This window comes from Oncorhynchus keta, chromosome 1 (assembly GCF_023373465.1).
Source record: "Oncorhynchus keta strain PuntledgeMale-10-30-2019 chromosome 1, Oket_V2, whole genome shotgun sequence".
NCBI classification, from domain to species: Eukaryota; Metazoa; Chordata; class Actinopteri; order Salmoniformes; family Salmonidae; genus Oncorhynchus; species Oncorhynchus keta.
The window spans coordinates 20916112-20929141 of NC_068421.1; the positions used below are offsets into that span (position 1 = coordinate 20916112).

Genomic DNA, 13030 nt, shown 5'->3' on the forward strand with positions numbered 1-13030 from the left:
GTGTATATGAATGCCCCTCCTGTATATCTGTATATGAATGCCCCTCCTGTATATGTGTATATGAATGCCCCTCCTGTATATGAGTATATGAATGCCCCTCCTGTATATGTGTATATGAATTCCCCTCCTGTATATGAATGCCCCTCCTGTATATGTGTATATGAATTCCCCTCCTGTATATGTATATATGAATGCCCCTCCTGTATATGAATGCCCTTACAGGATATGTGTATATGAGTGCCCCTCCTGTATAAGTGTATATGAATGCCCCTCCTGTATATGTGTATATAAATTTCCCTCCTGTATATGTGTATATGAATGCCCCTCCTGTATATGTGTATATAAATTCCCCTCCTGTATAAGTGTATATGAATGCCCCTCCTGTATATGTGTATATGAATGCCCCTCCTGTATATGTGTATATGAATACCCCTCCTGTATATGAATGCCCCTCCTGTATATGTGTATATGAATGCCCCTCCTGTATATGAATGCCCCTCCTGTATATGTGTATATGAATGCCCCTCCTGTATATGAGTATATGAATGCCCCTCCTGTATATGTGTATATGAATGCCCCTCCTGTATATGAATGCCCCTCCTGTATATGTGTATATGAATGCCCCTCCTGTATATGAGTATATGAATGCCCCTCCTGTATATGTGTATATGAATTCCCCTCCTGTATATGAATGCCCCTCCTGTATATGTCTATATGAATTCCCTGCGGGCTGGATAATCGTGGAGCATCTCGTCTTGGCAGTCCCTAGCATGGTGACAGTCACTCTCTCCCTCTGGCAACATTCCAAGCTGGTTATACTGATGCCAGGTGGCAGAGAGAACACAGGTCACTCATAACATGTTGAAATAAGGCGTGAAATCAAGCTCTAACATTTTCCATTGTAGAGGTCTTTAGAGGAGAGTGAATGCTGACATAATTGCATAATGTTACCTTAACAAATCACATTTGGAGGATTGGATTTTTCCACAGTATAATAACTGGTAGAGTGATGATGCGGTGAGTGAGAGTGGGTGCCAGGACGGAATTCATCCCTTACTGAAGCCATTTGGGTTACAGAGAGTGACATGGCATTACAACATAACATAATCATCTTCAGGAACCCAGCTGAGATCAGAGAGAGAACATGGTGTGTGTGTGTGTGTGTGTGTGTGTGTGTGTGTGTGTGTGTGTGTGAGAGAGGAGGGAGGCTGGGAGTGGGATGTGTGTTCGTGAGCCAACAGGGGGTCCATTACCTCACCCCAGCAGGCAGGCAGAGAAGCACACAGTGCCTAACAAGATGGAACTTACCAGGGAATTGGTAGCTGTAACTCGGGGCAAAACCAGTGTATCCACGGCCGTACGTTGCTACAATGTTTGGGTAACCTAGGAGAAGGGGGGACAATCAGGAGTTGTGTTAAACCATCTTGGCCTCCCTTCACTTTACACACACACACACACACACACACACACACACACACACACACACACACACACACACACACACACACACACACACACACACACACACACACACACACACACACACACACACACACACACACACACACCCCTGCTGCTGGTGCTAGATTGCAGATGAGTCATGAGGCTCAGTTTGAGCTGATGAGCATCAGAAGTGTTCCAGTCTCAGCCTGTCATGCTCTCCAGCCTCCTCCTCCCCAGCCTGTCATGCTCTCCAGCCTCCTCCTCCCCAGCCTGTCATGCTCTCCAGACTCCTCCTCCCCAGCCTGTCATGCTCTCCAGACTCCTCCTCCCCAGCCTGTCATGCTCTCCAGCCTCCTCCTCCCCAGCCTGTCATGCTCTCCAGCCTCCTCCTCCCCAGCCTGTCATGCTCTCTAGCCTCCTCCTCCCCAGCCTGTCATGCTCTCCAGACTCCTCCTCCCCAGCCTGTCATGCTCTCCAGCCTCCTCCTCCCCAGCCTGTCATGCTCTCCAGCCTCCTCCTCCCCAGCCTGTCATGCTCTCCAGCCTCCTCCTCCCCAGCCTGTCATGCTCTCCAGCCTCCTCCTCCCCAGCCTGTCATGCTCTCCAGCCTCCTCCTCCCCAGCCTGTCATGCTCTCCAGACTCCTCCTCCCCAGCCTGTCATGCTCTCCAGACTCCTCCTCCCCAGCCTGTCATGTCACCTGTACACTGTCATTGATGGATAACCTTTCTATTAGAGCCCCGGCTAATCGATCATGAACGACACGGTGCAAGACACTGAGTGGATGAGATTTGTGCAAGGACATTATGGATTAGTGAGTCTTTCTGATATGTGAGGCTACATTGGTGCGCTGGGCGGGCCGTAATATCCGCTGAGATACCACAGAACAGGCACGAGGAAATACGATGGCATGATTGTAAAAAGTCACTCCAAAAGTGGCAAAAAAGAAAATGCTATTTGAGTCTGCTATTTGGGAATATACTTGGAATATGTTAAATTGTGCCATATTTGCTGAGGCAGAAATTTTTAATGATGATAGTTCAGAAGTGTTCCTTTAGCTCCCAAAGTCTCCTATTTCATAGCTTCTGATAGAGCCGTGACTTTTTCAAGGGAGTGTGTGTGTGTGTGTGTGTGTGTGTGTGTGTGTGTGTGTGTGTGTGTGTGTGTGTGTGTGTGTGTGTGTGTGTGTGTGTGTGTGTGTGTGTGTGTGTGTGTGTGTGTGTGTGTGTGTGTGTGTGTGTGTGTGTTAAAAAAACACCACATCAGCAGTGTTTGCATTGTTGGATCCGTTGGAGCACATCCTGGTCACAGTGGAAGATAAGAGGGAAATAAAGTGGGATGGGACCCAACACACATGCTGCTCTTGTATGGTCGCCAGATTGGAGGCAGGAGCTGTCACAGTCCAACTGAGTCTCAATAGACACTTGAAGGCAGATGAGCTGTTGTTTAAATCCTGCTACAGTGCCCTATCTCTGCTCACAAACAACAGCAGTTTACTTGCACATTTTGTGCGTGTATGTGTGCATGTGTTTGTGCGTGAGAGAAACAGAGAGAGAGAGAAACAGAGAAAGAGAAGGAAGTAAATGCAATATAGTGGTTCCTACTGGGTTCTGACACACTAGACTCGATAACATTTATAATCACACAGGTCATACAGCTCAAGCTGAGTGACCTCATTTCCTCCATCCAGACCTGGTTTCCTTCTCACTGGCCTAGAGAGATACTGGACTCTATGAAATGAGCACTTACTGATCACACTGAGCTTCTGACAACATGTGTATATATATATATACACATCTGTCTACATATCACACTGACATCGGTTCTACCTCAAACTGTGTGGACCAGGTTTGGTAGCCATACACTGAATGTGAGCTATTTATTTATTTGTGTGGATATTTAAAGATGTCTATGAAGCTTTTTTGACTCGCAACTGCAACTTAATTCTTACAAATGATGTGTCGTTTAACTGTGTGAGCAGGGCTAAATGAGCAGTTCTTTTAACTGTGGAATGCTATGCAATGTTAACAGACCGTAGCCTCTAAACTAACGTCAGTACTACGTTAGGACTACGTCAGTATCCATGCACTGTTTATTTCTCCTCTTAAAGAGGAGTAAATGCCAAAGGCTAAATATACATGACATGGGCTTTTCCTCTGACATGTAAAGAGGTTGCAGAGAAAGAGAATATGTGTGATTGGTGGGGCTCTATTGACAGTGTGAGATTAACACAGAAGCAAGCCAGCACCTCGGGGTTGGAGTGTGTGTGTCTGTGTTGCTGGTAGCCATGCCTCGTCAGCAAAACAAACAACAGCCCAGCTAGGGCTGTGGCGGTCATGAAATTTTGTCAGCCGTTAACTGTCGTGCAGCCTCAAGGTCTGCGCTCAACTCAGCCCATCAGTGCTTGCTGTTGTCTGCAAGAACACGCACAGACATTAACACACAGATTTGCAGGCACTCATGCACACTCTCAGTCATATTCCAGACATACAGATGTACACATTAACACATACACTAATTCTCTCCTCCGTGGCTCTGCTGTCTGCAAACGTTAGGCTACAATGAATTATACAGCTACATGAATACACAGCTACACAGGTCTGCATAATGAAACACGCGCACACACGCACGGACGCACACACACACGCGCGCACACACACACACACACACACACACACACACACACACACACACACACACACACACACACACACACACACACACACACACACACACACACACACGTTAAATGAACACATACAGTGCCTTGCGAAAGTATTCGGCCCCCTTGAACTTTGCGACCTTTTGCCACATTTCAGGCTTCAAACATAAAGATATAAAACTGTATTTTTTTGTGAAGAATCAAAAACAAGTGGGACACAATCATGAAGTGGAATGACATTTATTGGATATTTCAAACTTTTTTAACAAATCAAAAACTGAAAAATTGGGCGTGCAAAATTATTCAGCCCCCTTAAGTTAATACTTTGTAGCGCCACCTTTTGCTGCGATTACAGCTGTAAGTCGCTTGGGGTATGTCTCTATCAGTTTTGCACATTGAGAGACTGACATTTTTTCCCATTCCTCCTTGCAAAACAGCTCAAGCTCAGTGAGGTTGGATGGAGAGCATTTGTGAACAGCAGTTTTCACTTCTTTCCACAGATTCTCGATTGGATTCAGGTCTGGACTTTGACTTGGCCATACTAACACCTGGATATGTTTATTTTTGAACCATTCCATTGTAGATTTTGCTTCATGTTTTGGATCATTGTCTTGTTGGAAGACAAATTTCCATCCCATCTCAGGTCTTTTGCAGACTCCATCAGGTTTTCTTCCAGAATGGTCCTGTATTTGGCTCCATCCATCTTCCCATCAATTTGAACCATATTCCCTGTCCCTGCTGAAGAAAAGCAGGCCCAAACCATGATGCTGCCACCACCATGTTTGACAGTGGGGATGGTGTGTTCAGGGTGATGAGCTGTGTTGCTTTTACGCCAAACATAACGTTTTGCATTGTTGCCAAAAAGTTCAATTTTGGTTTCATCTGACCAGAGCACCTTCTTCCACATGTTTGGTGTGTCTCCCAGGTGGCTTGTGGCAAACTTTAAACAACACTTTTTATGGATATCTTTAAGAAATGGCTTTCTCCTTGCCACTCTTCCATAAAGGCCAGATTTGTGCAATATACGACTGATTGTTGTCCTATGGACAGAGTCTCCCACCTCAGCTGTAGATCTCTGCAGTTCATCCAGAGTGATCATGGGCCTCCTGGCTGCATCTCTGATCAGTCTTCTCCTTGTATGAGCTGAAAGTTTAGAGGGACTGCCAGGTCTTGGTAGATTTGCAGTGGTCTGATACTCCTTCCATTTCAATATTATCGCTTGCACAGTGCTCCTTGGGATGTTTAAAGCTTGGGAAATCTTTTTGTATCCAAATCCGGCTTTAAACTTCTTCACAACAGTATCTCGGACCTGCCTGGTGTGTTCCTTGTTCTTCACGATGCTCTCTGCACTTTTAACGGACCTCTGAGACTATCACAGTGCAGGTGCATTTATACGGAGACTTGATTACACACAGGTGGATTGTATTTATCATCATTAGTCATTTAGGTCAACATTGGATCATTCAGAGATCCTCACTGAACTTCTGGAGATAGTTTGCTGCACTGAAAGTAAAGGGGCTGAATAATCTTGCACGGCCAATTTTTCAGTTTTGGATTTGTTAAAAAAGTTTGAAATATCTAATAAATGTCGTTCCACTTCATGATTGTGTCCCACTTGTTGTTGATTCTTCACAAAAAAATACAGTTTTATATCTTTATGTTTGAAACCTGAAATGTGGCAAAAGGTCGCAAAGTTCAAGGGGGCCGAATACTTTCGCAAGGTACTGTATTTACTCCTCAGGCAACACATCCCTGTTGTGCATATTGAAAAGCAACAATGATGAACTGGGAGACATAGGAACCTGTCTCACAGACATTTTTCCAGGTGGAAAAAACAATGTCTTTGCACAACAATAGAGTTTGGCTGATATGAGAGGAGTGTGTGTGTGTGTGTGCACTTCGCCCTGCCTAGCAGGTGAGAGGATCACAGTGTGCTTCTGCTTTCCTCCAGGAGGCGGAGCTAGGCTAGACAAAGACATTCAGACAAGAGGGGATGGAGACATGGAAGCAGGGGGATCGGGGGAGGGGGGGTCTGGCTGTCGAGACGAGGCATGGCGGTGGCCAACAAGACCGTGCATCTACACATGCACGCGCACACACACACAGGAGATAGTGATTGGTCTGACATGTTTTCTGGCTCCTCTCCTCCGTCTCTCCCGTCTTCCTCTCGGTGTATACCTCAGTAAATAAAGGCTGGCCCCACTAGCTGCCGCAGAGCCTCAGGGCCTGTGTATTAATATGCATACTAATGCCCTTTTTTATGGCCCAACAGTTCAGATTCACTTTAAAATCAATTATGCATCTGGTGAAGCCACACTGTACAGGGCTTTAAATGTGTATTAATTTTAGCAAACATACATGCAGGCCCTAACACAATAAAGATAAATGGCTCGATTAGGTGTGGTAAACAAAGCGAACAGGGTGGGGGTTGGGGGAGGGGGGGTGTGTTAATGAGATTTTGGCAAGTAAGGAATTAGGGTTCCTTAAATAATGAGCCTTGTTGATTTTTGTATGCAAATTAGCAAACGGAATGTTTCGCTGTCCTGCTTTTCCAATTTCATTTAGATAAGGAGTTTCAGTTCGTACTCCCTCTCTCTCCATCCTCTCCTTCACTGCTTCTCACACATCTCTCCATCCTCTCCTTCACTGCTTCTCACACATCTCTCCATCCTCTCCTTCACCGCTTCTCACACATCTCTCCATCCTCTCCTTCACTGCTTCTCACACATCTCTCCATCCTCTCCTTCACTGCTCCTCACACATCTCTCCATCCTCTCCTTCACTGCTTCTCACACATCTCTCCAACCTCTCCTTCACTGCTTCTCACACATCTCTCCATCCTCTCCTTCACTGCTCCTCACACATCTCCATCCTCTCCTTCACTGCTCCTCACACATCTCTCCATCCTCTCCTTCACTGCTTCTCACACATCTCTCCATCCTCTCCTTCACTGCTTCTCACATATCTCTCCATCCTCTCCTTCACTGCTTCTCACACATCTCTCCATCCTCTCCTTCACTGCTTCTCACATCTCTCCAACCTCTCCTTCACTGCTTCTCACACATCTCTCCATCCTCTCCTTCACTGCTCCTCACACATCTCCATCCTCTCCTTCACTGCTCCTCACACATCTCTCCATCCTCTCCTTCACTGCTCCTCACACATCTCTCTATCCTCTCCTTCACTGCTTCTCACATATCTCTCCATCCTCTCCTTCACTGCTCCTCACACATCTCCATCCTCTCCTTCACTGCTTCTCACATCTCTCCATCCTCTCCTTCACTGCTTCTCACATATCTCTCCATCCTCTCCTTCACTGCTTCTCACACATCTCTCCATCCTCTCCTTCACTGCTTCTCACACATCTCTCCATCCTCTCCTTCACTGCTTCTCACACATCTCTCCATCCTCTCCTTCACCGCTTCTCACACATCTCTCCATCCTCTCCTTCACTGCTTCTCACACATCTCTCCATCCTCTCCTTCACTGCTCCTCACACATCTCTCCATCCTCTCCTTCACTGCTTCTCACACATCTCTCCAACCTCTCCTTCACTGCTTCTCACACATCTCTCCATCCTCTCCTTCACTGCTCCTCACACATCTCCATCCTCTCTCCTTCACTGCTCCTCACACATCTCTCCATCCTCTCCTTCACTGCTTCTCACACATCTCTCCATCCTCTCCTTCACTGCTTCTCACATATCTCTCCATCCTCTCCTTCACTGCTTCTCACACATCTCTCCATCCTCTCCTTCACTGCTTCTCACATCTCTCCAACCTCTCCTTCACTGCTTCTCACACATCTCTCCATCCTCTCCTTCACTGCTCCTCACACATCTCCATCCTCTCCTTCACTGCTCCTCACACATCTCTCCATCCTCTCCTTCACTGCTCCTCACACATCTCTCTATCCTCTCCTTCACTGCTTCTCACATATCTCTCCATCCTCTCCTTCACTGCTCCTCACACATCTCCATCCTCTCCTTCACTGCTTCTCACATCTCTCCATCCTCTCCTTCACTGCTTCTCACATATCTCTCCATCCTCTCCTTCACTGCTTCTCACATCTCTCCATCCTCTCCTTCACCGCTTCTCACACATCTCTCCATCCTCTCCTTCACTGCTTCTCACACATCTCTCCATCCTCTCCTTCACTGCTTCTCACACATCTCTCCATCCTCTCCTTCACTGCTCCTCACACATCTCTCCATCCTCTCCTTCACTGCTTCTCACACATCTCTCCATCCTCTCCTTCACTGCTTCTCACACATCTCTCCATCCTCTCCTTCTTCACTGCTTCTCTCACATCTCTCCATCCTCTCCTTCACTGCTTCTCACACATCTCTCCATCCTCTCCTTCACTGCTTCTCACATCTCTCCATCCTCTCCTTCACTGCTTCTCACACATCTCTCCATCCTCTCCTTCACTGCTCCTCACACATCTCTCCATCCTCTCCTTCACTGCTTCTCACACATCTCTCCATCCTCTCCTTCACTGCTTCTCACACATCTCTCCATCCTCTCCTTCTTCACTGCTTCTCTCACATCTCTCCATCCTCTCCTTCACTGCTTCTCACACATCTCTCCATCCTCTCCTTCACTGCTTCTCACACATCTCTCCATCCTCTCCTTCACTGCTTCTCACATCTCTCCATCCTCTCCTTCTTCACTGCTTCTCTCCATCTCTCCCTCTCCTTCACTGCTTCTCACACATCTCTCCATCCCTCTTCTTCACTGCTTCTCACATCTCCATCCTCTCCTTCACTGCTCTCACATCTCTCCATCTCTCCATCCTCACACATCTCCTCCTCTCTTCACTGCTTCTCACACATCTCTCCATCCTCTCCTTCACTGCTCCTCACACATCTCCATCCTCTCCTTCACTGCTTCTCACATATCTCTCCATCCTCTCCTTCACTGCTTCTCACATCTCTCCATCCTCTCCTTCACTGCTCCTCACACATCTCTCCATCCTCTCCTTCACTGCTTCTCATCTCTCCATCTCTCCATCCTCTCCATCCTCCTTCACTGCTTCTCACCTTCACTCATCTCTCCATCCTCTCCTTCACTGCTTCTCACACATCTCTCCATCCTCTCCTTCACTGCTTCTCACACATCTCTCCATCCTCTCCTTCACTGCTTCTCACATCTCTCCATCCTCTCCTTCACTGCTTCTCACATCTCTCCATCCTCTCTTCATCACATCCTCCATCCTTCTTCACTGCTTCTCACACATCTCTCCATCCTCTCCTTCACTGCTTCTCACACATCTCTCCATCCTCTCCTTCACTGCTTCTCACATCTCTCCATCCTCTCCTTCACTGCTTCTCACATCTCTCCATCCTCTCCTTCACTGCTTCTCACACATCTCTCCATCCTCTCCTTCACTGCTTCTCACATCTCTCCATCCTCTCCTTCACTGCTTCTCACACATCTCTCCATCCTCTCCTTCACTGCTTCTCACACATCTCTCCATCCTCTCCTTCACTGCTTCTCACACATCTCTCCATCCTCTCCTTCACTGCTTCTCACACATCTCTCCATCCTCTCCTTCACTGCTTCTCACACATCTCTCCATCCTCTCCTTCACTGCTTCTCACATATCTCTGCATCCTCTCCTTCACTGCTTCTCACACATCTCTCCATCCTCTCCTTCACTGCTTCTCACACATCTCTCCATCCTCTCCTTCACTGCTCCTCACACATCTCTCCATCCTCTCCTTCACTGCTTCTCACACATCTCTCCATCCTCTCCTTCACTGCTCCTCACACATCTCTCCATCCTCTCCTTCACTGCTCCTCACACATCTCTCCCTCTCCTTCACTGCTTCTCACATCTCTCCATCCTCTCCTTCACTGCTTCTCACACATCTCTCCATCCTCTCCTTCACTGCTCCTCACACATCTCTCCATCCTCTCCTTCACTGCTTCTCACACATCTCTCCATCCTCTCCTTCACTGCTTCTCACATCTCTCCATCCTCTCCTTCACTGCTTCTCACACATCTCTCCATCCTCTCCTTCACTGCTTCTCACATCTCTCCATCCTCTCCTTCACTGCTTCTCACACATCTCTCCATCCTCTCCTTCACTGCTTCTCACACATCTCTCCATCCTCTCCTTCACTGCTTCTCACACATCTCTCCATCCTCTCCTTCACTGCTTCTCACACATCTCTTCTCCTCTCCTCTTCTATGCACTCTTTCCATTTGCTTCACATTTTGTCAGGTTGATCGGCGATAAATCTGAATATGTTCACCAGATTCTTGTGGAGTCTCTTCACATTACACTAAAACAGGGCTCTCTAACCCTGTTCCTGGAGAGCTACCCTCCTGTAGGTTTTCACTCCAACCACAGTTGTAACTAACCTGATTCAACTTATCATCCAGCTAATTATTAGAATCAGGTGCTCTAAATTAGGGTTGGAGCGAACCCCTACATGAGGGTAGCTCTCCAGGAACACAGTTGGAGAACCCTGCTCTAAACTGTGTCTGTTGACAGGGTATTGACAAAATCACCTGTAGAGAAGCTTGACACATCTCTACCAAACTAACCAGGCTGAGTTAGAGTTTGGTGCCTCCAGCAGACTTCAGGAACTACAGCTGGAGGTTTGTGGTGGAGAAATTAGAGAATGAATAATGTTGATGAACTATCGTAGGAGACCAGCCCTCCTCTCCTCTAATCCCCCCAACAGATGAAACCCTGTGATATCCATACCCTATTATTCAGCAATCTTCAGGTCTGGCAGATGAAATCATACATTTATAATTTAACATTACTTCAATTTTCCTCTTCATTTACTTCTGTAATGCATAGCCCTGCTTGGATGAATTTGGGGGCTGGGAGAATGGGGGTTTGGGGGGGTGGGTGGGGGGTTCGAGGCAGTGGATATGGTAACGGAACTGTCTGAATATCAATAGAATATTTCATGCAAGCCCCTATGAGGATGCTTCATCAAGCCAAATTACGGGCAGGGCGACCTATCCTGCAGCTTCCATTAGCCGTCATTCGGATTCAGCACCCAGCATCAAACTATTTATTTGCTTCAGTTACTTTGAGCAGACGATCAATCTAACAGTAATTATCTCTTGTCACTAACGCTGGGCTGAAGTTCTGATGAGAGCTGGAGAAGGGAGGAGGGAACTGGAGAAGGGGGGTACAGCGGGGTGGGGGAGCCTTCTCAGGATCCTTGTTTCCTGTCTTTTCCTTGTCAAATCTACATGAAAATGGGGGACCACGCTAAGTGAATGGCTGTAAGGGAGGGGATCTTTGTATAGTCATGAGGAGGGCGGAAGGAAGGTGAGTCTCCAGCAGACCATTGCTGGCAGCATTTCCTGGAATGAGCTCTCATCTAGCTGATGTTTGTAAATGGCAGCAACTTGTAGGAGTCATTTCACTGTATTTCCCCTTGCCTTGTTATTCCTTCATTGTGTTTTGAGGAGCGTGTCCTGTTAGTTACATTCCTATAGATAGTAAGTGGCTGAGAGTCTCCGTGTCAGGCAGAAATCCCTAGCACTAGCACAGAATCAGGATTGGTAACCGAGTTGGTGTTGGTATCAGACAGTGTGAGAGAACATGTCAGTGGTGGAGAGAGACACAGCTAGTCCGTGTCAGGCAGAGTGCCCTTCCTGTCCTGCCACAGCACTAGAAACAATGGTAATGTCAAAGTCTTGGTAAGGGTCACTTGGGACATGTTGGTGGGCTACTTTTGCTAATTGCCATATTGTGTTTTGTCAATATTACCATAAGGCCCCATTCATTCTGAAAATATGTATTGTACCAATCCAAGTGTACTCACTCAGCATGCCCATCCCCAGCATGAAGGCATCCATGGTGTAGGGCAGGCCCCTGGCCCTGCCTCGCGTACCTGGAGGGAACATCACCTCCTTGGGCTGGGCCTTCTTGCATTCTACCTGTGGACAGGACACAACCAGACGTACATCTGTGACAAGTTCCCTCACAGTACACAGGATGAACATAGACAATACATTAATAGACATTGAATACATTCAAGGAATATGGCAAGTGTCAGAGGTTTCAGGATAGACAACGAGACACACATCAGTCATACGTGAAAAGACGTCTTACTGTACTTGAGATGAACATACAGTACATACTGTAGGCACTGAAATACATGAAAGGAATATGGAAGTGTTGACCCCATGGCACACAGGGTTTTCAGAGTAGCGCCATCAGGTGGACCACCTGACCATCAAACCTAACATCTTTCATTTTGGGCTAAATGAAGAACAGAGAAGGGATCCTTGCGTTTCCTTCCCATCTCCTCACAGCTGAAATGAGCACCCATGTTTGCTTGTTGTCTTATGTCAGGGCTGCTGCATCTCCAGGTAAAGTTTTCAGGATGCTCTCTCTCTCTCTCCACACGACTGCTTCCACCCCAGGGCACTATTAACCCCCATCACATACACACCTCCATCACCTGTTCTGCCGTTTACATTTGCTCCCCCCCATCTACACACACACACACACACACACACACACACACACACACACACACACACACACACACACACACACACACACACACACACACACACACACACACACACACACACACACACACACACACACACACACACACACACACACACACACACACACACACACACCGCTGTGCTGACTGACATTCCATCCTCCTAACACAATGCTTATTGCTCTTATACCAGGGCTATCAAAAGCATCCTAAAACACACCATGACCATTGTGTTATTAAGGTACATTTATTTGTTTCAATGGCTATGCCATTCTCTTCATTATCCTTCAATCAATACATTGAAAACACTAACAATGGTAGAGCAGACAGAGGCTATGCTAGAGGCCATGCTAATCTTAATCCTAGCCTCTAATTAACCACAATGGTAGAGCAGACAGAGGTTATGCTAGAGACCATGCTAACCTTCATCCG

General features: G+C 47.0%; 1 protein-coding gene across 1 annotated transcript in view; it reads right to left on the reverse strand.

Moving 5' to 3' along the window:
* LOC118394753 (RNA-binding protein Musashi homolog 2-like) overlaps positions 1-13030 on the reverse strand; it is a 413238-nt gene that overhangs the window by 90365 nt on the left and 309843 nt on the right. The window contains exons 9-10 of the mRNA XM_052518448.1: positions 11903-12017; positions 1309-1383 (exon numbers count right to left, since the gene is read on the reverse strand). Of these exons, the coding sequence (XP_052374408.1) occupies positions 1309-1383; positions 11903-12017 (190 nt within the window). The remainder of the gene's footprint in view (positions 1-1308; positions 1384-11902; positions 12018-13030) is intronic.